Source organism: Ailuropoda melanoleuca, chromosome 6 (assembly GCF_002007445.2).
Source record: "Ailuropoda melanoleuca isolate Jingjing chromosome 6, ASM200744v2, whole genome shotgun sequence".
NCBI classification, from domain to species: Eukaryota; Metazoa; Chordata; class Mammalia; order Carnivora; family Ursidae; genus Ailuropoda; species Ailuropoda melanoleuca.
The window spans coordinates 75,068,902-75,093,005 of NC_048223.1; the positions used below are offsets into that span (position 1 = coordinate 75,068,902).

Sequence of the window (24,104 nt, forward strand, 5' to 3'; positions counted from 1 at the left end):
CTTGTCAGGCCCACAGAGGTAGGGAGGCCAGATGCTGGGGTGAGGGCGCCAAGACCCTCTTCCCCTCCAGCAAGCTAGTGAACTCTGGACTCTATTTGCTCATCTGCAAAATGGGCAGGAAAATAGCTACCCCCTGCTAATCCCTCAGGGGCATTGTGGGCCAAAGGAGGCCTGTGGCTTAACAAGAAGAGCTTTGGGTTTCTCATTAGGGGTGAGCATGTCCTTTTATTTTCTTGAGCCTCAGTTTCCTCCTCTGTGAAATGGAACACCCACTTTGCAGGGCTCTTGTATCGGTGATGTTTGTTGTCACACTGCGTGTTGGTCAAAGGTTATTATCTGGAATGTGATGCATAGGAGGTCTTTGAACAGAGGAGGGGGGACGCAGCATGCCCCCTCCTTAGGGCCCAAGCCTCCAGACCTAGTGACACCCTGGGATGTGGGGCTTGCAAGGGGAGCCACCAAAAATTAGCCCTAGAGAGGCCCAGGCTGCGGGAGTCCAGTGGCTAGAGGAAAAGTGTGGGGGGAGGGTCTGGACTCTTGGGTGTGGAATGCAGCCTCCCCAGGCACCACTGAGAGTCTGAGGGTAGGCCCAGTAACTTCCCTGTCCCTCCTGTCTTTGTAAGTCATGTGGCCCCCCATAAAATGGGGCCCGGGCTCCATTCCAGGACTCAGTGCCCACCCTGGGGCCTCATCCCCAGCCTCGCATCAGCTCCTTCGCTTGCCCCTGAGTCCTCTCAGGGGAGACATTTCTCAGGATCAGCCAGACACCCCCCTTCAGGATGCAGGCTCCTGCCCCAGCTGGCCATCACGGTGAGGCCACTTCCTGGGGCCAGCACAGGAAGTGATGTCATGGGCACAGGCGGGTCTGCAGAGGGTATGGGAAAGGGGCTGTGCAAGGGGCCTCTTTTGTTAGGAGTAACTCAGCATCCCCCAAGCCCGCCAGCCCCCATTTGTCATCAGTAACGGCCATTGTAACCGCCTCTGAGGGGGGCCCCAGCCTGAACCCCACAGCCGCCAAAAACCAGGGCCAGATGGAAGAAGGGCTTTGTGTCCAGGGAGGGGTCCTTCCATGGGGGGTTTATGTGTTTTTTAAAACATAATAATAAGTGGGCTCCTTCCCCCCCACTCTCCACACTCCCCACTGAGCACATCAGCCTCACAGTGAATGGAGGAGATTTTCCATGCGGTGGGAGATCAAGTCTGGCGAGAATCAGCCCGCGTCCAGGGGCCGGAGAGACTGTGATTGCTGATGATGAATGTGCCCAGCGTGGGGTGATTCTCCCTCCCTCACCTCCCGCCTGCTCCCCTCCCCTCCCAGCCCTGCCCTGTCTGCGCGGGCACCGCCTCAACGCCAGCCCTGGAGACGCATGGCCCTGCTCAGCTACAGAGGTCCGCCTCCTGCAGCTGAGCCCGGGGGTCTCAGGGCCGGCCTTGTCGTCCACCTGGGGACACAAACACCAGGTGGGGGTGTCGAGGCCCTCGCTACCAAACCACTGCGGCCTCGTGCTGAGGTCTCTGCCCTGGGTGAGACCAGAGGCAGCCCAGCTGAGGTGGGTGGCCACGAGTTTCCATCCCAGGCAGGGGGAATACAGAGACCACACGTGTGTCCCCAGCCCTGGCGTGGCCGTGCTGTCTACCCTCTTCAGCCCCGAAGCGGAAGCCGCGCTCCGGTCCGGCTTGGCTATTGACTTGCTGTGTGATATTGGTTAGTCACTTTCCCTCTCTGAGCTGGTGGAAGGTAGGGCTCCAGGCCCCTCTGACTGTGACTTTCTATGCTTCCGCCTCTTCTCCCCTTTCTTATAGATGGCCCCAAGAGGGAAAACAACCGTCCCGCGGTCTCGGTGGCGGAGTGGGGATTCGAACCCATTCCTCTCACAGACCCTGGAAGGGAAGCAGGAGCCCTCTGGCTTCCCTGAGTGTCTGGTGTGGTCTCCCCTTCAGAAATGTCTGAACGCTGTAGTTCTAGCTTCTTGCTCCTCTCAGGGGTGGCTCCAGGATGTAGTTACTTCGCTTTTGTCCTGAAGCCACTTCCTTCACCTCCAAGGCCCTGGCTCCTGCTTACTCTAGTGGCTTGGATTCTGGCACCTCGGAAGCAAGCCTATGGCCTTGACTTCCTCCCTGCCAAGTGGGAGCCTGTGTCCCCACACTGGGCCCTGCCCAGGCCCAGCCCCCAGGAGGGAGCATTCAACCCAGCACAGCTCCTCCTGGCAGGTGGGATTGGGCTCGGGCTCCCGGCACTGTCCGGCAGGCTCCACTCCCCTACTAGAGGCCGGTTCCTCAGTCCTGAACACCGTGGGAGACACCAGGGACGGAGCCTCGTGCTCCCTGCTCTCCAGTGCAGCCACCAAAACTGCTAAGGAACCTTGGAGCCGCCAGAAGCAGGCACAGTCCTGCCAGACCCCACCCTGGTCACCTCTCCTCCCCACATTTAAAGGGGGTTGGGAGCAAAATGGAACGTGTCCATGAGGAAGCCAGGTTGGCAGTGAGGGGGTGCAAAACTGTGTCTCGTGAATATTTGAAAGCAAGGCCAGAAGGCCAGGGAAGGCAGCTCCATACTCCAGAAGAAACACTCTTCTGTCGAACCTCAGAGGTTAAAATTGTAGCAATGGTTGGAACCTTGGACAGCACATTTCAGTTGAAAGTAAGAAGGACTTTTCTGTTAGTCTGTTCAAAGGAGAACCTGGCTGAGAACAGGAGCGGCGAGTTGCCTGTCCCTGGAGGGATGTGAGTGAAGGTTGGATGGAGTGCGTGGGGGGCGTTGTACAAGACGGCCCTTACAGTGACCTCTCTCCTGTGAATCTACACTCACGCCACCCCACCCGACAAGAACCGTCATGCGGCCGTAGGCAAATTGGAAGTGAGGGTTTCAACGGCGCCCACAAGGGGACCCTCCTGGAGGTGCTGGTGGTCCTCGTGAGCTGAGGCCTGGGGTGGGAGGGCCTGGGCCTGGTTGGGAGAGCCCAACAGCCAATAGTGCCTCCCCTCCCTCCCCGGGCTCCCCCCACACTGTGCCGTCCAACCACAATCTGTGCGGGCCTTTGAGTGAGGAGTAACAGGCCCAAAAAAGGTGACCGCACTTGAAGGAAATTCGCTTCAGGAATTAAAAATGGACCTAGTAGGACACCATCCTCCGCTGACAGATTCCACGTCAGGCCCCTTCCAGGCTCAAGGTGACCGAGCCAGAGCAAGGCTGGAGACATCAGCTCCACCAACTTCTGGTTTTACAGATGGGGGCTGTGAGGCCCGAGCGGAAGGCCTGCAGCAGCGCCAGTCCCCAGCCGGGGTACACACCCAGAGCTCCTGGCGTCTTCCCGCGTGTGACCGTCTGCGGTCACATCTGTGCGAGGACGCGTCCTCCTGCCTTCATCTGGGAGAGCCGGGCCACTCGTGTGTGTGGCTCTAAAGGCAGGTTGCATTTTAAATGAGCTGCTGTTAGGAAAACACACTGGATGTGAAGCATTTTCCCACCAGCAGGAGCAGGCTGTCCTCCGCTGGGGCTTCTTCTCAGGGGTTTGAGTCTCCTCTGAAAAGAGCCGTAGTGAAGCCAGGGCAATGGGGGATGGAGAGAGATGGCCCTTCCTCCCGCTGGCCAGGTGACTTTGTCACGGGCCAAGTCCCTGGGTGCCCCGTGTCTTCATCTGGAAAATGGGAAGATAATCCTTACCTTGGGGATTGTGGGACATAAATTGGGCAAAATATTTAAAGTACCTGCCGCATGGTAGAAGCAAATGCCAATTCCTATTCGGAAGTCAGATCCAGGTACGCGAATGCCCGGATTTGCTCCCTCGCTCTCTGCTGCTTACTGGCTGGATAGCCCTGTGCCAGTTACTTCATCTCTCTTGGCCTCTGTTTCCTCGTCTGTAGCAGGGGCATAATGATATTACCTAATGCATAGGGCTGTGGTTCCCAAACTGTGTGCCAAAGCACCCCAGGGTGCTGCACACATTCCCAGGGGTGCTATGGGAAATTTTTCATCTTCCAGGAAAGGCAGCCGTGCTGAACAGCTGCCAGACACCGCCACAAGCTGTTGGCTCAAGACAGCTTTCAATTTCAACATCGTATCACACTCTTGTCCTTTACAGAGCATCCTGTCTTTGCAAAGGTGGGATTTGGGCATTTGGAAGTACTCTGAGACAGACAGTCAGGGTGGGGGGGGCAGTCTGATTCCAAGACTTGAGGAGCTATGCCCAAGCCGTGTGCACACCCCCAAGACTCGTCACTGTGACTCTTTAGGAATGGAATACGGATCTGATTTTTTCTTTCAATTTATGGGTATTGTTTTTTCAAATGGCTACCAAGTTGTTAGGGGACACAGACACACACACACACACACACACACACACACACACACAAGCTGTTTGTATCTAATAAATAGAACCACTAGGAATTTCTTTTGGCCTTGGGGTAAAAATTACCAAGACACTAAAGACCAAGGAAATTTAGGAAGCTGTGTGTGGGTTGGTGCGGGACTCTCTGAGTTCAGAGGAAAGCTTTGGGCATAGGAAGCCCCCTGGGAACCCTGAAACTCCATCAGTCCTCTTCCTCTAGGCTGGCCCCAGCAGGGTAGGCCCGGGACGTCTGTGGAGCCTCCCTTAACTATGAGTGGCCAAGCTAAGGAGGAGAAGCGTCCAATGATGAGGGCGGGGGCCCAGTGTAGCTGTTCCCCAGGCCCTAGCAGCACACCCCCACCCCGCCCCGCTTTTATTTAATTTGCATTCACTGAGCACCTACTAGATGCCAGGCAAGCACGTAGTCTGCCGGTGGTCCGCCTGGGGAGGAATTCTCAGGTCAGACCTGGTCCTTCTGGTCTCCTGGCAGCTTCCGAATCCAAGACGCCTGGGGGGTGGGGACGTTGCAACGGGGCAGTAGCTGCATCGAGAGCCACCCTGCACGCCAGGCCGGAGAGGCATCGATGAGGGATCCCCAGCCTCATCCCTGCCAAGGCCAGAGAGGATATTTGTGCCAGGGTGAGAGGAGGGCTGGGGCAGGGAGGGCGGGGCCGGGGACCGCCAGACGCGGGCCCTACTGCACTAATGGATGTCTCGTGTTTACTTTCCTCTGCCGCGTCTGCGCCTGCTTCATAAATGAGCCGCATTAGGGTTATAAAACAAAGTCATAAATACAGCCTGCAGTGCCACAGAGAGCCCGGGCAGCCATCACCCGGGGGCCGGGAGCCGCACGATTAGAAGGGAGAGCTAGCAGGTGCCTGGACCCACAGGCTCCCATGCACCTTCTCTGGTGGCTGCCACCCCCCCAGAGGGAGGCCTGGTCCCCCCATTTCACCGATGAGGTGCCTGAGGTCAGTAAGGGCGATTTCAGACCCAGAGGTGGCTGAGTCTAAAGCCTACACCCTGCCTCACACCCCCCAGGCTTGAGACTGAAGCAGGGGGCTGGCAGTGGGGGTTGGGGGGGAGCCTTGCAGGTGCTCTGCTGCCCACATGCCCCCCTGGCTCCATCAGCTCTCAGCCCCCTGGGCGACACTGTCCAGCTCCCTGGGCGCTGTTTTATCTTGCCATCAACAGCCCCAGTGCCCACACCCTAGGGGCCACCAGTCTTCTACCTACAAAGAAGGCATCTCCCTGCCTGGCAGAGGGAAGTGCGTGTGGAGAAGCCCCAGGATCTTCAGTGCTCTTGTCGGTTTAGCTGCGCACTAGCCAGGGAGCCTGGGTCGGTCGTTACCCCACGCGGACAGTCTTCAGTTTCAAAACAAGGACGGTTTCAGCCTTGCTGAGCCTTTCATGACAGCGCTCTTGGAGTTGTGGGATTCTGGCTGGTGTCAGGATCTATCAGGATTCTCAGGTGCGCAGATGACTGGATTAAGAGCTGTGGTCCATATATACAATGGAATATTACTCAGCTATCAGAAAGAACGAGTTCTCAACATTTGCTGCAACATGGACGCCACTGGAGGAGATAATGCTAAGTGACATAAGTCGAGCAGAGAAAGACAATTATCATATGATTTCTCTCATCTATGGAACATAAGAACTAGGATGATCGGTAGGGGAAGAAAGGGATAAAGAAAAGGGGGGTAATCAGAAGGGGGAATGAAACATGAGAGACTATGGACTATGAGAAACAAACTGAAGACTTCAGAGGGGAGGGGGTGGGGGAATGGGATAGACTGGTGATGGGTAGTAAGGAGGGCACGTATTGCATGGTGCACTGGGTGTTATACGCAACTAATGAAGCATCGAACTTTACATCAGAATCCGGGGATGTACTGTATGGTGATTAACATAATATAATAAAAAAAATCATTAAAAAAAAAAAAAGGATTCTCAGATGCGGGGACACTCACCGCGAGCTACTCCAGTGGCAGGCAGGGGGCAGTTCTGGGCAGCATCCCAGACACTGTGGTCTCTTTGTTGGGTTCAGGCCTTGGCACTGCCTCTTGGGAGCTCTGGTGCCCTAGAGCAAATTGCTTCACCTCTTGGAGCCTCAGTTTGCCCACATATAAACCAAAGACTAACATAAATACCTTACAGAGTTGCTGCAAGGATTAAGTAAACTGTGTAAAGTACCAAAACCGCAGTGCCCAATGCCAGGCGAGCGTTTGTTGGCATTTTCACGCAACAACTTGCCCCTACTATGTGCTAGGCCCCTCCTGGGCGCTCGTGCTTGTCTAGCTCACGTGGTCCTCAGAACAGCCCAGGGGAGGGGGTCTACCTCCCTGCCATCTTCAGAGACAAGTAACAAGCTCTGAGTTTAAGGGCTGTCCTCAGGTCACACAGAACATGCTAGATGGAGCTGGATTCACACCTTCTTGCTGGCTTCCCCTTTGCTCCCACAGGTCACACACACACACACACCCAGGACCCAGTGACTGGAGCCAGTGACAACCTCTGCATGTTCTCAGAGCCCCTGAACGCCCACCCCACCCCCACCCCAAGTCTTAGCAGGAGATTCCGGTCCACAAAGAGATGGCATGTTTTTTCGTTGGAGAATGGAGAGTCCCTTGGCCCCTTTGCACATAGGGGGCTCCCTAGGGCCAAGCATGTCCCATCGTAGCCTCCTGGGTTGGGGGACGAGTGCCTCCTAGGACCCCACCCCACTAGAGGGACTGGGGTGCTGGGACAGTGACAGGCCGTGGCTGGTCGTGAGGGGCTGGGCAGGTACGCACCCCTGCAGTGAGCCCCCCACCGCTTGTCCCAGCCACCTGATCGTTTGGCTCTTGGTGTTGGAAAGTCAGTTTTCCTGAGTGGATGGCAACCAATACGCTGGCCTGGCCTGGTTTCCCTCCCTGCCAGCGCTGATAGTGGCGGGCCCCTCTCCCTTCCTGTTTGTCTCACCTCGTGAGGCACTGTTCTTCCCTGGAGGCCGGCGGGCCAGGCTTCCCATTTGGCCCCTTGTTGGGGAGGACATGGTTGCGGGCACAGCCTATCTGCGTTCCCAGACTCTGCGGTTTTCTTGTCTGTTGTTAGGGTAGAAGGTGTGGATTTGGCTGAGGTGGGAAAGGCTAAGGAGTGGAGCAGAGACCCAGCCCAGAGGGGAGGCTCTGTGTAAAGGCTGCTGGGGAGGTGGGCTCCCCCTCCGTGCTGCTGCCTGCCTTGGGCATTCTGGAGAAGGAGGCCCTGCCGGGGGCGAAGCACCAAGGAATCCAGGCCCGGTGCAGCCACCCCGCCTCACCCCACCTCACGCCTCTCTGGGTCCTGGCTTGTCTCCCCATGTCCACCAGCCTGGCTGGCCGGGGCTGCAAAGGGCAACTGTGGCTTCCAGGCAGAGCTGGTCTGCTTTGTGCTCGGGCCTCAGCCCCATTCCAGCCCTTCACGTCCTGTGACATCACTGTGGGCAACTGGAAGGAGGCTCCGTAGGCCCAGTGCAGGGGACACTGGGGAGGACTAGAGGGGTATCCTCGCCCAGACGGGTCACTGCAGCTCTCCGGGCCACCCTGACATCTCTATCTGTAAAGAAGTAGAATCACGCAAGATCAGAGAGCTGGGACTGGCTCCAAAACACAAGCTCTGTAGGGCTGGCTGGGACGGGGAAACTGAGGCACCCGGGAGTGCCGGGCCTTGCCCAGGTCACAGAGGGCATCCCGGCTGGTCTCCAGCCGCCCACCCCTGCTCCTAGCCTGCAGCCTCACGGAGCCCTTCCTCCCTCCACAGGCACGGAGTCTGGCAGCGAGGTGCTCCCCGACTCCTTCCCGTCGGTGCCGGCTGAGCCCCTGCCCTACTTCCTCCAGGAGCCACAGGACGCCTACATCGTGAAGAACAAGCCGGTGGAGCTGCGCTGCCGCGCCTTCCCCGCCACGCAGATCTACTTCAAGTGCAACGGCGAGTGGGTCAGCCAGAATGAGCACGTCACGCAGGAGGGCCTGGATGAGGCCACGGGTGAGCCGCCCCACTCGTCTGGTCACCCCAGGACTCCTGGGTCCCAGGCACCTCCAGTGGTGCCTCCGAGGCCAGGTGGGGGCTTCTGTGTCCCCAGGCCCCTCAGGGGTCCTTTCCAGGGCTCAGGCCAGGGAGGGGCTGTCCACGGGGCCACCGCCGCTGCTGGTGACCTGCAGGTGGCCAGTGTCAGGCAGCCCCAGCCAGGCCAGGGTTTTGGGGGCCCTTGGCCCCACAGTCCCCCTCACCTTTGGTTTTGCTGCTACCACCTCTTCCCTCATTTTTCTTTCCCTCCTTTTTCAGCCTTCTCTTGTTTCCTTCTGTCTCTGCCGCCTTTCCCTTCTCACCCCTGTCTCTCTGTGTCCGTCTTTCTTCCCCATGTCTCTGTCTCCCCCTCCACATGCTCTCTCTCACTCTCTCTCCTTTCTCCCTCCTTCCAACTTCTATTTTTCTGTGAAAAGCTCCCAGATTTCAGAACCACCCAGGCTTAAAACCATACCCCAGAATGTACTTAATGCCACTCAACTGTATACGTTGAAATGATAAGTTTTAGGTTATGGTGAGTTTAGGTTATGGTAAGTTTTAGGTTATGGTAAGTTTAGGGTTTTTTAACCAACATTTTGGTGAAGGAATTTTAGAAAATAGAGTTGGAGTCTCATGCCCCCGCTGCCCCCATTCTCTGGCTGTGTGACTCTGGGAAGTCCCTCACCCTCTCTGAGCCCCACTTCCTCTCCTTGTAAACTGGGATGTTAACAGAAGGTCCGGGTGGGGGTGGAACGCGGTGGGGCCTGCACAGTGTTGAGCACAGTGCCAGGACCTAGCAGGCACTCAGTAAACCCCATTTCTTCCATCCTCTTTCTGGCTTTTTCTTGGCCTCTTTCCTCTTAAAACCTGTCCTTATTTCTCTGTCCCCCTGAGCCCCACTGGCCTGGATCCGCAGGTCAGTGGTGGGGGTCCAGACCGAGGGGGGATGGTGTACCCTGCTGGGGCCTCTCACAAACCCTGCAATTACGAGTAATAGTAACAGCATGGCTCCTACTCCCCTGCTACCAGGCGCTCCCCTGCCAGCCCCAGAAATTGGGGCACTCTTGTCCGTATTAGCGACAAAGGATAGACCGCGGTCCTGTGGGTGCTCTCTTGGTGGTGGTATGGCTCGTTCCAACTTAGTCTCCTGCCCCCCACCCTGGCACTCTCGGAGGCCCTGGAAGAGCAGAGGATGACAGCTGGGGGCCAGAAGAGGCGAGATGAGCCTCCCCTCACCGGCTCATCGAGGTCACCTCCATGCCAGAAGGGGGACACCTGGTGCCGGGGCCCAGGTCTGGGAGACTGAAGGTCCCTGTCCCCTCTCTGTCTGCTGGTGACCATCACCAAGGTGGTGAGCCCCACTGGGTGATGATTTGTCTGTCCAGCTGTTGGGTGCTTCTGGATGGATGACCCGCGGGAGAGGGCTCTCGGCTGTGCTGGCCTGGGCCACGCAGCATCGCTTGTCGAGCCAGGACTCCGGGCAGCCACTGCGAGCAGGCAGAGCCACTCCCCCAGAAGCAGCCTCTTCCGTCCGGTGCTCCCGATGGCAGACCCCCAGCCCCCTCCCATTTAGATCCCTGGGGTTTTCCTCACTGTCTGGGCTCCTAGCACAAAGGCCATCCTACCCCATGACCCAGGAGAGTTAAGGCAATGGACTTCGCTAGGAGAGGTCCAAAGAGGTCAGGCGTTTGGGAATAGAGCTCTAATCAGGGCAAGGCGCCAATAGCTGATCTGAGCTGTGCTGGCACCTTGAGGTGGGACTTCGGGCCTGCCCCCAGCCCGCTCAGCCTCTGTTTCTTCACAAGTGGAAGGAAGGAGCTGGATGAGAGCCAAGGGACCTTCCAGAGTACATTGTGCTCAGTCTTGGCTGGGTGTTGTGGCAGAGTGATTGTCATGCTTCATTTAGAGTTTACTCCGAGTGTCTTACTATGATGAGGGAACTGAGGGAATAGTCACACAGCTGGGGAGTGAGGTCGGGCCAGGATTCAGACCTGCCCAGCCATCCAACCCTACTTGACCACTGTGCCACAGTACCACAGAGTGTACAGTTGACAGGCCTGCCCTCGAGGGGCTTGTCAGAACCCACATGTAAGCATGAGAGGATGAGCTGGGACACATGGCAGGGAGGAGCAGCTTTAGGGATTCTGAAATGAGGGTAGTCAGGAAGGGCTTCCTGGAGGAGGAGGCCTCGCAGTCCTCCCACAGGCTTTGGGGAAGAGCTGTGGATAGGCATCCTAATCCAAAAGGTTTCACTCCTTTTCTGAGTCTAAGGGGCTTTGTCGAGGGTTGGCAGAAGAGTGTCTGATCCCTTCTGGGCAGGCTGGTGGATCCAGTTATCTGGAGAGGCCTCCAGGCCCTGGCAGGGAGCTGTTGAGAGATCAGAGGGCTCCCAGGAAGAGGGGCCTCCCACCAGCTCCAGCTCCTAACCAGAGAGAGGCCACATGCTCTCTTCACATCTTTGTGGAACCCCTTTTTCTGTGCCAGGTCCTGGGCTCCAGCAGTAAACAGGGCAAAGCCCTGCTTTATTCTCCTGCAGGAAATATATAATTAACACATGACCACATCCATAGATGATACAGTTCCAGAGAGTGGTCAGTGCTGTGGGGAAACCAGGCTGGGGAGGGAAAGAGAACTGCGCAGCCCAGTCACGCTCAGTGTGGTACTTTGACAGTGGGTGGGGTGGGGGGGTGCAGGGTCAGAGGGGCCTTCCCTCCGGAAGTGCAGCCCAACCCAGAGCTGATGGTGACAGGGAGTCCATCAGGCACAGGGGGAACAGAAGAGCATTGCAGGCAGGGAACTGGGTGTGCAAAGGCCCTGAGGCTGGGGGGAAGATGCCCTGTGAGGCCATAGCAGATAGACGGTGTAGGTCCTGCTTGCTGTGTGGAGGATCAAGGTCTTTGTGCTGTGAGCACTGGAGGCATGGCCAGGGGAGTGATCTGGCATTTGTGCCTTTTGAAGAGCACACACCGGCTTTAGGGCAGGACGTGGATGGCACAGGGGCAGTCTCCAGGGGAGTGGCGGTGGCGGCTCGGGCCAGGGAAATAGATGGAAATGGGAGGCACTTGGCAGAAGAGAGACCGATGTCCCCGTGCCATGTCCCTGCTTCCCAGCCTCAGACCTGCCCCCTGCTGACACTCATGTCCCGCTCTCAGGCCTGCGGGTACGGGAGGTCCAGATCGAGGTGTCACGGCAGCAGGTGGAGGAGCTGTTCGGGCTGGAGGATTACTGGTGCCAGTGCGTGGCCTGGAGCTCTGCTGGAACCACCAAGAGTCGCCGGGCCTACGTCCGCATCGCATGTACGCCGTCCCGACACCCCCACCCTGCTGCTCCGGGCCCCTTCCCCTTGCCCCCTGGAGAGGAAGTTCCTCCTCGGTGGGGGCATCCGTCAGAGATGTCCGGGCCCATGGGTGCCCGCTCAGAGGAAGCTCCTAGACCCAGCACCTGGGCCGCCTCTGGCCTCGGGATTTCTAACGGCTCCTTTCACCTACTTCTGTATAAGGGAGCTGCCTGCTTCCTCCCCATCCTGGGTTGTTATGTGCTTAGGATCCCAGAGTCAGGGAGGGAAACCTGTTCCCCCAACTCCACCCAGTGAGGCCCCACTTTGGAGAAGAGATGCTCTAGATTGAGCTCATTCCCTTGGTGTGCACTGCCACCTAGTGGCCTGAGAGGGGCACTTCGGGCTTCGGTTTGCTTCACTGTGCCTGGTGACCCCTCGTCCTTCTCCCAGACCTGCGCAAGAACTTCGATCAGGAGCCTCTGGGCAAGGAAGTGGCCCTGGACCAGGAGGTTCTCCTGCAGTGCCGCCCACCAGAGGGGGTGCCTGTGGCTGAGGTGAGTGGGGACAAGGGGAATACTAGCCCTGGCAGAGACCAGCCAGGCATGGTCTTGACTACCAGCCTTGTCTCAGCCTCCCAGAGCTCTCCCCATCTCATAGATGGGAATATTGAGGCTTGAGACAGAGAAGGGAACTGTCACCTCTGCAGAACTCAGCATGTGCTAGACCCGAGCTGGGCCGTCCACAGGCATAACCCCGAGAGTTGGGGCAGAGCTGGGACAAGATCCCCAAGGGCTACTTGGGTGGGCCACGGGCTCAGTCTCTTGCAACGGAAGTGCCTGTGGCCCAATCCTCCTTCCCCACCCAGCAGCCAAAGTCCCAGCTTATGGACACCAAAGGATTTCATAATGCGTGGGTCTGAGCACGGATGCACCCCACGTGGCCTTGGCCTTAACGTTGAAGGCATACACTACCAGCTAATGCTTAGTTTGTGCTTATGGGGAGCCAAGTACTATTCTCCACTTTCCACACTAACTCGTTTAATCCTTGTAACCACCCTGTGGGGTAGATACCAATAAATGCTGCCCTACGTTTGATGCAACTGAAGCCGTCCAGCTGGTGGGAGGTTGTCAAAACCCCTGGGTTCCATACTGCCCCGCACAGTGCCCGGCCCGTGGAGGGCCTGCCTGACCACGTCACCGCCGTGGGCGGACACGGATAGAACTGCTGTCCTGGTTATGGCCGCTCTCCCTTCCCCCCCTACAGGGGACCCACTCCCCAAGATGCAGGTGAGTAGGCACCAGGCCCTCACGCCCCCCGACCGCACTCCTGCAGGTGGAGTGGCTGAAGAACGAGGACATCATCGACCCCACCCAGGACACCAACTTCCTGCTCACCATCGACCACAACCTCATCATCCGTCAGGCCCGCCTGTCAGACACGGCCAACTACACCTGTGTGGCCAAGAACATCGTAGCCAAGCGCCGGAGCACCACGGCCACCGTCACCGTCTACGGTATGGGCCCACAGGGGGCAGCCTAGCCAGGGGCACGGGAGAGCCTGGGCCATCTGCCCACCTCCCCGCGTCCTACCCAGGAGGCCAGCAGGACCCCGGTGGGCAGCTGGGAGGCTGAGGCCCAGAGAGGGCAGGTCCCTTCCCCAAGATCACACAGCAAAGCTAGCAGTCAAGTCAGGCGCTCCTGGGCTGACGGTTGGAGTGGGGCCCCATCAGTATCCTCATATCCAAGCCTGGTGTCCCAGCAGAGTGAGGAACCGCCGCCCAGGCCTGTGGGCTATTCCTTGCTGTTCCCTTGGGTGGGAGGGGCAAAGCCATAGCTGAGATGCCTCGAGTGTGGTAGAAAGAACCCTATATGGGGTTCCAGTCCCAGGTCCTCTGTTACCAGGTGACCTTGGGTAAGCGTCAGCCCTCTCCGGACCTTCGTTTGCCATTGTGCAATGAGGCTGGGAGTAGACCGTGACTTCCCTGGGCCTCTCTGGTGCTGGCGGCTGCAGCCCAGATCTGTCCCCCATGCTAGAGCAGGGAGGGGTCCAGTTAGGAAAGGCCAGGCCTCGCAGAAGGGCCTCGTCGGGGCTGCAGACGGGGTTAGCAGCCCACAGGTCGCAGAGCCAGGCCAAGCAGGTGACACCACTGCCCTTTCAGTGAACGGGGGCTGGTCCAGCTGGGCAGAGTGGTCGCCCTGCTCCAACCGCTGTGGCCGTGGCTGGCAGAAGCGCACCCGGACCTGTACCAACCCAGCCCCACTCAATGGAGGTGCCTTCTGTGAGGGCCAGGCCTTCCAGAAGACCGCCTGCACCACCGTGTGCCCAGGTAAGGCCACAGGCCGGCTGGCATCCTACCCACCCTGGTTCCAGCCCTGCTTTCTGTGCTGTGGCGGCTGCCGCACTCAGGGTGGCCACTCCGGCCGCACGGTGGGAGGCAGAAGGTGCTTGTCCTGGAGCCCGCAGCCGGCGGAGCAGGCCGGACAGGATGCCGGCTGCTGGAGAGACAGACAGAGGCTCTGAGCTGCCGTCTGAGGGGTAGGCTCTTCTGCCCTCCAGGCTGAGGGCTTTCGGTATCAGCCTCCAGAGCTGGGGTCCCAGCACTGCCCAGGGTCAGAGGAGCCTGTGCTCCTGCCCTTGAGCTAGACACATCTTGACGGCCACTCCTAGTCCCGCAAAGGTCCTCTCATCCTCTCGTCTTCGCCTCACCCTGTGCGTCCCCGTCTGTGGGCCCTTGCATGCCTGGTTTTGTCCTGGCTCTTAGGTTTTTGTGTGAACAGTGTGGGGTGTTTGCTTTGGGTTCGAGTCCCTGTGAGCACCCCTGGCTGCGCTGGCACAGGGCCGCGTGGCCGGGGGTGGATCTCTCCGTGTGGCTTGCGTGTCTTGGGTCCCTCTCCTGCCATTGTGCACGTGAGCGGGTCCGTGGCTGTGTTCCATGGCCTCACCGCGCGTGCGCTGTCCCATGCCCTGTGTGCCGTGCCCCCGCAGTGGACGGAGCGTGGACGGAGTGGAGCAAGTGGTCAGCCTGCAGCACCGAGTGTGCCCACTGGCGCAGCCGCGAGTGCACGGCGCCCCCGCCCCAGAACGGAGGCCGAGACTGCAGTGGGACCCTGCTTGACTCCAAGAACTGCACAGACGGGCTGTGCATGCAGAGTGAGTCCTTGGGACGGCGGGGCCCCCCCGGGGTGGGGGCTCAAGGCGGACGAGGGGGCCCCCCAGCCCACCCCAGGCCTCAGGTGCCAGCTGCCATCGAGCAGCCCCTGGGGCCTCTGCCCACCTGCCACGTGCATCATCTCATCTGCGCGTTTCCTGTCACCTCCACCATCCTTTGTCCGCCATCTATGTCATTGTCTTTCCCTTTATTTCCCTCGACAGATAAGAAAACTCTAAGTGACCCCAAAAGCCACCGTAAGTCCCATTTCATGGCTGTCCTCTTTCCTCTGGGGGATCCCTGGCTCTCCTTGGCTGGCTTTTCCAGGGTGTGGGGTGCAAGGCAGGGTGGGGGACAGGGAGACTTGAAGGTGGCCCCTCACCAACCCTTCATGGGGTCTCCCGGCCCCCAGGGCTGCACGCGTCCCGGCCTCCGTCACATGCAGACAGGCAGACCCACAGCTGACAGAAAGGACACTGTCCCAACCCTCCCGTGGTGGGAGAAGATGGGTGTCAGAGGAAGGGGCTTACCTGGGGATCCAGGCAACATTTGAACCTCACTCATTATGTGGCCAAAGTTGGTGCTCTTAGCTTTGTCCCTCAGCCTTCCTCTCTGTGACAGAGCCAGCACCCAGGCCCACACCGTCAACCCATGCCCCTTACTGTACCCCCAAGAGCAGGACTGGGTTCTCTGGGAAACTCGCTGCCCGGCGCCAGCCCCTAGGGGCGGGGCGGCTTCCTCCCCAGGCTGTGCTGGGGCAGCTCGAGAGCGGTAAAGCTGCTCGGGCCGATTGGCTGTGGTAATTGAACCATAATTCCCAGATAATTCCAGAATCATCACATCAGCAGCGAGGCCCTGGGCCCAGCTCACAGCGGTCAGGGAGAACATCCAGAGGCAGAGTCAAGCCCTGAGGGCCTCCTCTGGCAGGTGTTCCGGGGGCTGGGATCCTCTGGGGAGCCCAAGAACGAGGGCCACTGAGGAGAGATGGGGCCAGAAGGTGGCAGAAGCAGGCAGCCACCAGCCCTGAGCCACCCCCTACCCCCCTCCCCGAAGTCTCAGTCTGCACCAGGGAAGTGGGGCTTGGTAGGGTCCAGGCAGGGAAAGCAGGCCTACTTTTCGGAGGGCCACCCCCGCCCCAGGAGGGGAGACGGGACATGTGTTTCCTGGCGCTCCCAAAACAAACGAGGGCAGAGCAGGCGTCTTGGCTCTGCCTGTGTGCTGCCCAGTGGGCTAGCCACTGGCCACGTGTGGCTCTTTCACCTTCCTGTTAACTTTGTTAAAATGTAATAATACAATTTTAAATACTTAGTTCTCCAGTCACACCGGCCACATTTTAGTTGTTCATTAGCCGCTCGGGGCTAGTGGCTGTCATGTGGGACAACACAGACACAGAACGTGCATCGTGTGGAAAGCGCGGTTCGATGGCTCTGCCGTGTAGACCCTGCCTCTGGACCCTGACACCTGCCTGCCTGGCCCGGATAGAGTTATTTGCAGCTGTGTGGTAGCCTCCCCCCACCTGGGGGAGGGAAGTGTAGCCGTGGGTGGCCTCCCTGAGCCCCTTCCGTCCCTTCCGCCTGCTCACCTCCTCTCTACCCCATCGCCTTGCGTCTCATTCCCTCCTGCACTCTCCGCCTGCACTCCCCCCCCCCCCCCCCCCCNCCCCCCCCCCCCCCCCCCCGCCCCAAGCATAGGTTGCAAGTTGAGCTCAGGACAGCTGCTTGCAGAGAGTTCTGGGAGCCGGGACCTCCGGCTTGAGGATGTGCTGAGGCTGCAATGGGGCCCTGAGTTAACTTCCTGGCTGGGGCAGGACAGACGGAGCCACAGCCCTCGTCTTTCTCAGCAGTGAGCCATGAGTTCACCGTTGGAACTGACCACGAGTCATTCTGCCTGTCTTTCTGCACCGGGAGGGAAGCAGGGCAGGGGACTTGAGACCATTTTACTCACAGACACTGAAGCACAGAGCGGTTCAGGCTTGCCTGAGGTCCCTGGCCAGTCGTGGCGGGGCTCAGACTAGGACCTAGCATAGCGCAGGTCTGTGCCGGGACCTGGGTCTCACGCAGCCCTCCTGTGCCCGCAGTGCTGGAGGCCTCGGGGGACGTGGCTCTGTACGCGGGGCTCGTGGTGTCCGCCTTCATCGTCGTGGGCGTCCTCATGGTGGTGGGGGTGGTGGTGTACCGCCGCCACTGCCGGGACTTCGACACGGACATCACCGACTCGTCCGCTGCGCTCACTGGCGGCTTCCACCCCGTCAACTTCAAGACTGTGAGGCCCAGTAAGCAACGGGCATACCTGGGGTGGCAGATGCAGCCGGGGGCACCCAGAGGGGCATAGCAGCCGGCCAGACCGGCCAGACCAGAGCAGGGGTCCTGCTCCCTCTGGAGGTTTTTCTAGACTTTGCTGTGCAAATAACTGGATGAGTGTAGACCAGAGAGGCACTCTGGTGGACCCAGAGAAAAGGGAAGGAGTAGCTCAGGTGGTGAGTCCCCAAGGCTTCCTGCAGCGGATGGCCCTTGAGCCTTTGGCAGCTGGACATTTGAGTAGGATTTTGCAACAGAAGGGTCCCCGGCAGGAGCAGAGGACGGGAGCGAGCCAGTGAGGCACAGCTGGGTCTAACCGTAGCCCCAACCCCCGCAGACAACCCGCAGCTCCTGCACCTGTCCGCGCCTCCGGACCTCACGGCCAGTGCTGGCATCTACCGCGGGCCCATGTATGCCCTGCAGGACTCAGCCGACAAGATCCCCATGACCAACTCACCCCTGCTGGACCCCCTGCCCAGTCTCAAGATCAAGGTCTACAACTCTGGCACCACCGGCTCTGCACCAGGCCTACCAGATGGGGCCGACCTGTTGGGGGTCCTGCCGGCCGGCACTTACTCGGGCGATTTCACCCGGGACGCCCACTTGCTGCACCTACACAGTGCCAGCCTCGGCTCCCAGCAGCTCCTGGGCCTGCCCCGTGACCCGGGGAGCAGAGTCAGTGGCACTTTTGGCTGCCTGGGGGGGAGGCTCAGCATCCCCGGCACAGGTGGGCTCCCGCTCTGCTTGCCTCTCAGCCCAGCCTCAGCATGTCCCCCCTCCACTGACAGAAGATAGGACTTCCCTGATCCCACTTCTCAGATGGGAAACATGAGGCCCAGGGGGAAGAAGGACAATAAAATAGAAGATTTGGGGTCAGGCCTTTTTCTGCCCCACTAAGACAGGTTCCGGAACCTTGGACTAGCCATTCTGTAAAGCTCATCTGCTAAGTGGGGAAGAATACCTCTTCGTAGTTCAACAGACCTACAGAGAACTACTGGGAGGGAGGGCTGATCTCAGGCTGCAAAGCCGTGATAGTTTCCCAATGTCACACTGATCTGGGGCTGGAGCTGGCATTGGGGCCTTCTGACTTGGAGTCTTTGCCATCTTTATACCCTGTCACAGTGCCAGCGGCCCCTGTGGTACCAGACAGACCCGCTGCTGTCAGTGGCCTGGGCTGTCTTGGTACCTAATCCCCAGAGCTTCTCTCTCCACCCCTTGCTGTTGACCCCCTGGCTCTCAGGAAATCTCTTTCTCCTAAGCTAGGAGCCACCCACCCCTCACCCCTGTTCTAAGCTCTGAGACTTCCTCCAGCCCTTCCCTCCTGACCACCCTCTCCCTCTAGGGGTCAGTCTGCTGGTGCCCAATGGAGCCATCCCCCAGGGCAAGTTCTATGAGCTGTACCTGCTTATCAACAAGGCAGAGAACACCCTGTGAGTAGAGAGACCTCAGTTCCAGCCTGGGCTGCCCCCCTCCTCTTCCTCTCCCTGCTACCTGTCCACCCTGGGTTCAGATATCACCATCCCCCACTCTGCACCCGATCCTAAGGCCAGAGGTAGTTCTCCAAGGAAGACATTGGCAGACCTGATTACATTCACACTTAAAATGTACGAAACCAGCGGACAAATCACGAAACTGAAAGGCAATTGACAAAGTAGCTACGTTATGACAAAAGGTTAATGTCTTTACTATGTAAAGAGGCTTTGAACATTTCACTACAAAAATGGTCAGAGGCTATGAAGTGATTCACACATACTCTCTCTGAAGCACGCGCCCTCACACACACACACCCTCACACACTCACACACCCCCCCTCACACACACAGGCCAGTAGATAAAGAAAAAACATTCAGCCTAATTTGTAGTCAAAGAAATAGTAATTCAAACAGCTAGGAGATATTAGGAATGTTTTGCTTCTTGAATTTACAGATTTTTTTTCAAACAGTAAAACCTTCATATTGACAAAAGCACGGGGACTCGGCCCCCCCCGACATGCTCTCGGGAGCCTAGACTGGTAGCAGCTTTCTAGAAAGTAGTTTAGAGCTCAGAACCTTTGAAACCGCGAACAAAGGTATGGCTGTGAGAACTTCAGCGTGTAACAGCAGAAACCTGAGAACGATCTTAAGGCCTATGCCATCCTTCTGCCTCTCCTTAACCCCTGGCCTCTGGGAGCCCCTGGGGGTGGAGACCTGCTTTGGGCCACCCAGGAGCCAGGGTGGAGGCGGGAGCCCCGCCCCCAGTCCTGGCCCTTGCTGAGCTTGCGGCCTCCCCTCACTGCCTCCCCCCTGCCCTCTGCCCTCTCCCCAGCCCGCTTTCAGAAGGGACCCAGACAGTATTGAGCCCCTCGGTGACCTGTGGGCCCACGGGCCTCCTGCTGTGCCGCCCCGTCATCCTCACGGTACCCCACTGTGCTGAGGTCAGCGCCGGCGACTGGATCTTCCAGCTCAAGACCCAGGCCCACCAGGGCCACTGGGAGGTGAGGAGCTGAGGCTGGAAGGGCGGGGGGGCCTGCTCTCCGAAGCTGCTCTGGGAGGCCTCCGAAGCTGAAAGCAAGCCCCTTTTCTCCTGGCCCCACCTGGGTGGACCTCTCCATGGCCTTGACTGTGACTTGTGGGCCTCCCCCCGCCGTCCCCCTGCAGGAGGTGGTGACTCTGGACGAGGAAACCCTGAACACACCCTGCTACTGCCAGCTGGAGGCCAGGTCCTGCCACATCCTGTTGGACCAGCTGGGCACCTACGTGTTCACCGGGGAGTCGTACTCCCGCTCGGCGGTCAAGCGGCTCCAGCTGGCCATCTTTGCCCCCGCCCTCTGCACCTCCCTGGAGTATAGCCTCAGGGTCTACTGCCTGGAGGACACACCCGTAGCCCTGAAGGTAAGGCCGACCTTAGGTAGGGCACAGCGCTGGCACAGGGGGGTGCATTACCCCGGCGGACCAGCTGCCTGCTGCCTTCCGGTACCCTTCACCCCAAAATCGTGGTACCCCTCTTCCACCATCAGCCCCGGGAATCGGTCATTCATTGCTCATTGAAATGGCATCAGAGAGGAATCAGGCACAGTTCTGCCCTCACCAAGCTCCAGGCTAGAAAAGGGAGAGAGATGGGGGCTCCCTGACAGAGGGCGAGGGGAGCACCCGACTGGGAGGAGGAGGGTCTGAGAAGGCGTCACAGCACAGTTAACCTTAGACCTATGCTCCGAAAGCCAAGCAGGGGTGCCAGGCAGAGAAGGCTGAAGGGCATTCCAGTTGGCAGAGCCATTAACGCAAAGGCAGGTGGGTCGCTGCATGTGACCGAAGCCTGCAGGGGCTGTGCGTATGTGATGGAGGGAGAGAGATGGGGCTGGAGAGGTGGACAGGGCTCAGCTCCCCGACAGCCTTGGGAGCCATGTTCAGGAATTTGGGATCGATCCAGTGGGTGGGGGCAGAGAGGCGGTGGACACTGTTCACAGGCGCTCTTTTGAAAGCCCCTATGCTCTGCTGCGGGAATGGGTGGGCAAGAGACAGACAGGCCAGTTGGGAAGCTGCACCTGGGCCCTGGACACCAGGCAGTGACAGCAGCGAGGACAGGGGGTTGGCCACTGTGTTAGCAGAATGATGGGATGAAGGGGAGAGGGGAGGCATCAGGGCTGACAGCCAGGTTCCAAGTATATGCAGAAGGACAGAGGTGCCCCTGAATGAGGGAGGGGTTGTGGCAGGTGCCAGTGGTTTGGGCAGGGGAGGCAGAAAGGCGAAGGGGTCAGATTTGGGCACGTAGAGCCTGATGGTGGCAGGTGTGGAGCCTGTGTTAGTAGCACCCGCCCCCCCGCCCCCTGCCCCCNGCTCCTAGGTCCTCAGGCTCATCCTAACACTGGAAGAGCACAGCCCCTTGGCCCCCTGTAAACCTTCTCTTCCTTCCTTCCATCCCTCTGTGAAGCCTCTGGGCCCTTTCCTGTAGCTGTAGGCCTTCCCCACCCATGGTTCTGTGGTCTCGTCCAACGCCTGTCTCGCAGTCACTTGTGACTTGTCCCAAACTCCAGTTGGGGACTGAGGCAGCATAGGTGGAAAGGCCTCATGGGAGAGTGGGTGTCTCTGCCGGACTAGGCTGGCCTGAAATTCCAGAAGGCCCAGAATGGGTTGGAGGCTCTGAGAAATGCTCTCGCGGCCTGCATCCCTCAGCACTGGGGCATTGGCCAGGGTCCAGCTTTGGTCAGAAGGTGGAGGTGAGGTCAGGAGGGAAGCTGCCACATTTTGGCTTGATGGCATTCCTTATCTCTTCAGTCCCCATCTGTCCATCCATCCATTCGTCCGTCCATCCATCATCCATCCAGCTTGCTGCCCATCTATCTGTATACTCATTCACTCAGCAGTGCATCTGTCTGTCCAGCCATCCCCAAGCCCCATTCATCTTTCCTTCCATCTGTCCTTCTATTTATATACCAATCCATTTGTATATCCATCTACATGTCCATCTGTCTGTATTTATGCATCCGTTTATCTATCTATTCGTCCATCTATCTGTCTAATCATCTGCAAATCCAGTCATCTATCCGTATATCCATCATCTGTCCACTCACGTATCCATTCACACGGTGTGTCTTCTCCGAGCACTTACCAAATGCCTGGCCCTGTGCTCCGCTGGGTGCCTGCCCTCAGTCCTACAGCCGGGCTCCCACTGCCCGCATGTGTCCCCAGACCCCCAGCTTGCAGCAGGAAGAACCCATGGGCCAAGTATGATGGGCTCCCCCTTCCCATGGCCCCCGGCCCCCAGGAGGTGCTAGAGCTGGAGCGGACGCTGGGCGGCTATCTCTTGGAGGAGCCCAAACCCCTGCTGTTTAAGGACAGTTACCACAACCTACGCCTCTCTCTGCACGACGTCCCCCACGCCCACTGGAGGAGCAAGCTGCTGGCCAAGTACCAGGTGAGGGCTGGGCCAGAGGAGCTGGGGGCATGAGGCTGGGGAAGCGGGAACATTTGAGGGGCTGTGCAGGGAAGACCAATGCCCCTTCCCAGGCCTTGGCCCCATCTCCTTCCTCTAGCCTTGGCCCCACCTTTCCAAGTCGCTGTCTCCCTCCCACCCCACTCTCCATGCGCCCGGTCACCCTGAAGCCCATCCCCACGCTCGTGCCACGTACTCACCCCCATCCCCACATGCACGCCCACACACAAATGTCTATACGCGTCATTTTCAGAGAGGCCTTACCATCTCCGAGCGTGTTCATGCCTGGCAGACTGTGCAGAGGAATCTCAAATAGCCACAGCCCTGTGCCTGCACCTGTCAGCACAACACCACTGAGTCTGCAAGTCTTCCAGGCCCAGACCAACACGCTCATGCACGCACACACGCACATACGCATACACGCACGCACACACACGCACACACTCACGCATCCAGACTTGAGCCTTCTCCCCGCTATGCTCCCTTTCTCAGCTGAAGGGCCCTTGACCAGCTCTTCTTCCTCTGCCCATCCGGATGGAGAGGCCTGCGCTGCCCCTGAGAGGTCCCCGCACCCCCGAGGCTAGCCTCATTCCCCGAGGGCAGGGCAGGCTGGCCTCCCGTCCTTGACCCTGCCGCCCCTCCCGCAGGAGATCCCCTTCTGTCACATCTGGAGCGGCAGCCAGAAGGCCCTGCACTGCGCCTTCACCCTGGAGAGGCACAGCCTGGCCGCCACAGAGCTCACCTGCAAGATCTGTGTGCGGCAGGTGGAAGGGGAGGGCCAGATCTTCCAGCTGCACACCACACTGGCAGAGGTGAGGCCAGAGGCCGGACTATCTGTGGGGCCGGGGCATGCGGTGTTCAGACCCCCGTGCTCCCCACTCAGCTGGGTGGGAATGCTGTCTCCCGTAAAGATACGTGCCCTTCACCCCCCAAGTCGGAGCTGGGACTCGGGCAGTTTTTGCTCAGAGCACTTACCAAGCAGCAATATAGATGACTTCACTAAGTCAGAAAGTGGGGTTTTAGGGAAGACAGAGACCATCAACCTTGGATGCGGTCAGCATTGGCCCAGGCCTGTAGTTCTCCCAGACTCTAAATCCAGATTGAGGCTTACAAAACCCGGGCCGCCCAGGACCACAGTGCTGGAACCTCCTTGCAGTGCGGTGTCAAGAGCACAGCTGTAGGCCTCCACCCAGCTCTGCCCCTAACTTGGCACGTGACCCTGGGCAAGTCACTTCCCCTTTCTAGACTTCATTTGGCTCCGGGCGGATTAAAGCGTGGCTGAGGCGCCTCGTGGCTCTGTAATCCTGAGAGGGCATCAGCGGGAGCCCGGGCCGGTGGGAGAGCACACTGCGCCCCGAGGCCTGGGCTTGCGTGTGCAGCCCTGGCCCTTGGAAGCTCACCTTCCGGGGGAGGAGGCCTCTGACTGAGTAGGTGGAGCCTTCCCCAAGCATGGGGGGTGACCGGAACCTCCGTGAGCTCACAGTCCCCGGGCAGGAAGGTTGGAGGGACAGATGACAGTGCTGCGCAACGGGGCACCCCCTGCCCCTCTCACCTTGCCCCCTGGTCTTCCAGACGCCTGCCAGCTCCCTGGATGCCTTCTGCTCTGCCCCTGGCAGCATGGTCACCACCCAGCTGGGACCCTACGCCTTCAAGATTCCACTGTCCATCCGCCAGAAGATATGCAACAGCCTGGACGCCCCCAACTCTCGGGGCAACGACTGGCGGCTCTTGGCACAGAAGCTCTCCATGGACCGGTGGGTGTTGGGCCGGGCCCGCCCCACCCCAGCCTCCTTTTGTCCCCAGGGCGCAGGTGGGGCAGGCAGCCCCACAGTCCGGGATCAGATCCTTCCATCTGCGGTAGGTCAGGAGCTCAGGCTCGGGTGTGCTAAATCCAAGAAGCCGAAGCCCATCCTTGACGAGTGCCATGCTCAAGGCGCTGGCCTGTGGGAACCAGGGGAAGCCAGGACCCCGGCTGTGATCACCACCTACACCCCCGTGCCTAGGACAGAGCAGGTGTTCTGGAAATGTTTGCCGGTGACAGAGTATATTTTAGTGTCAAAGCCCTTCTGGAAAACTTAAAATGCTGGATAAATACCATGGCAACAATAGTCCTTACTGCA

General features: G+C 59.0%; 1 protein-coding gene across 1 annotated transcript in view; it reads left to right on the forward strand.

Annotated features, from left to right (window-relative positions):
* Positions 1-24,104, forward strand: part of UNC5B (unc-5 netrin receptor B) — an 81,719-nt gene that overhangs the window by 53,572 nt on the left and 4,043 nt on the right. Inside the window, exons 2-16 of the mRNA XM_019807732.2 lie at positions 8,109-8,333; positions 11,507-11,650; positions 12,082-12,185; positions 12,964-13,144; positions 13,790-13,957; positions 14,617-14,781; positions 15,004-15,036; positions 16,857-17,051; positions 17,414-17,803; positions 18,419-18,506; positions 19,381-19,549; positions 19,713-19,946; positions 21,817-21,966; positions 22,632-22,796; positions 23,557-23,738. Of these exons, the coding sequence (XP_019663291.2) occupies positions 8,109-8,333; positions 11,507-11,650; positions 12,082-12,185; positions 12,964-13,144; positions 13,790-13,957; positions 14,617-14,781; positions 15,004-15,036; positions 16,857-17,051; positions 17,414-17,803; positions 18,419-18,506; positions 19,381-19,549; positions 19,713-19,946; positions 21,817-21,966; positions 22,632-22,796; positions 23,557-23,738 (2,593 nt within the window). The remainder of the gene's footprint in view (positions 1-8,108; positions 8,334-11,506; positions 11,651-12,081; positions 12,186-12,963; positions 13,145-13,789; positions 13,958-14,616; positions 14,782-15,003; positions 15,037-16,856; positions 17,052-17,413; positions 17,804-18,418; positions 18,507-19,380; positions 19,550-19,712; positions 19,947-21,816; positions 21,967-22,631; positions 22,797-23,556; positions 23,739-24,104) is intronic.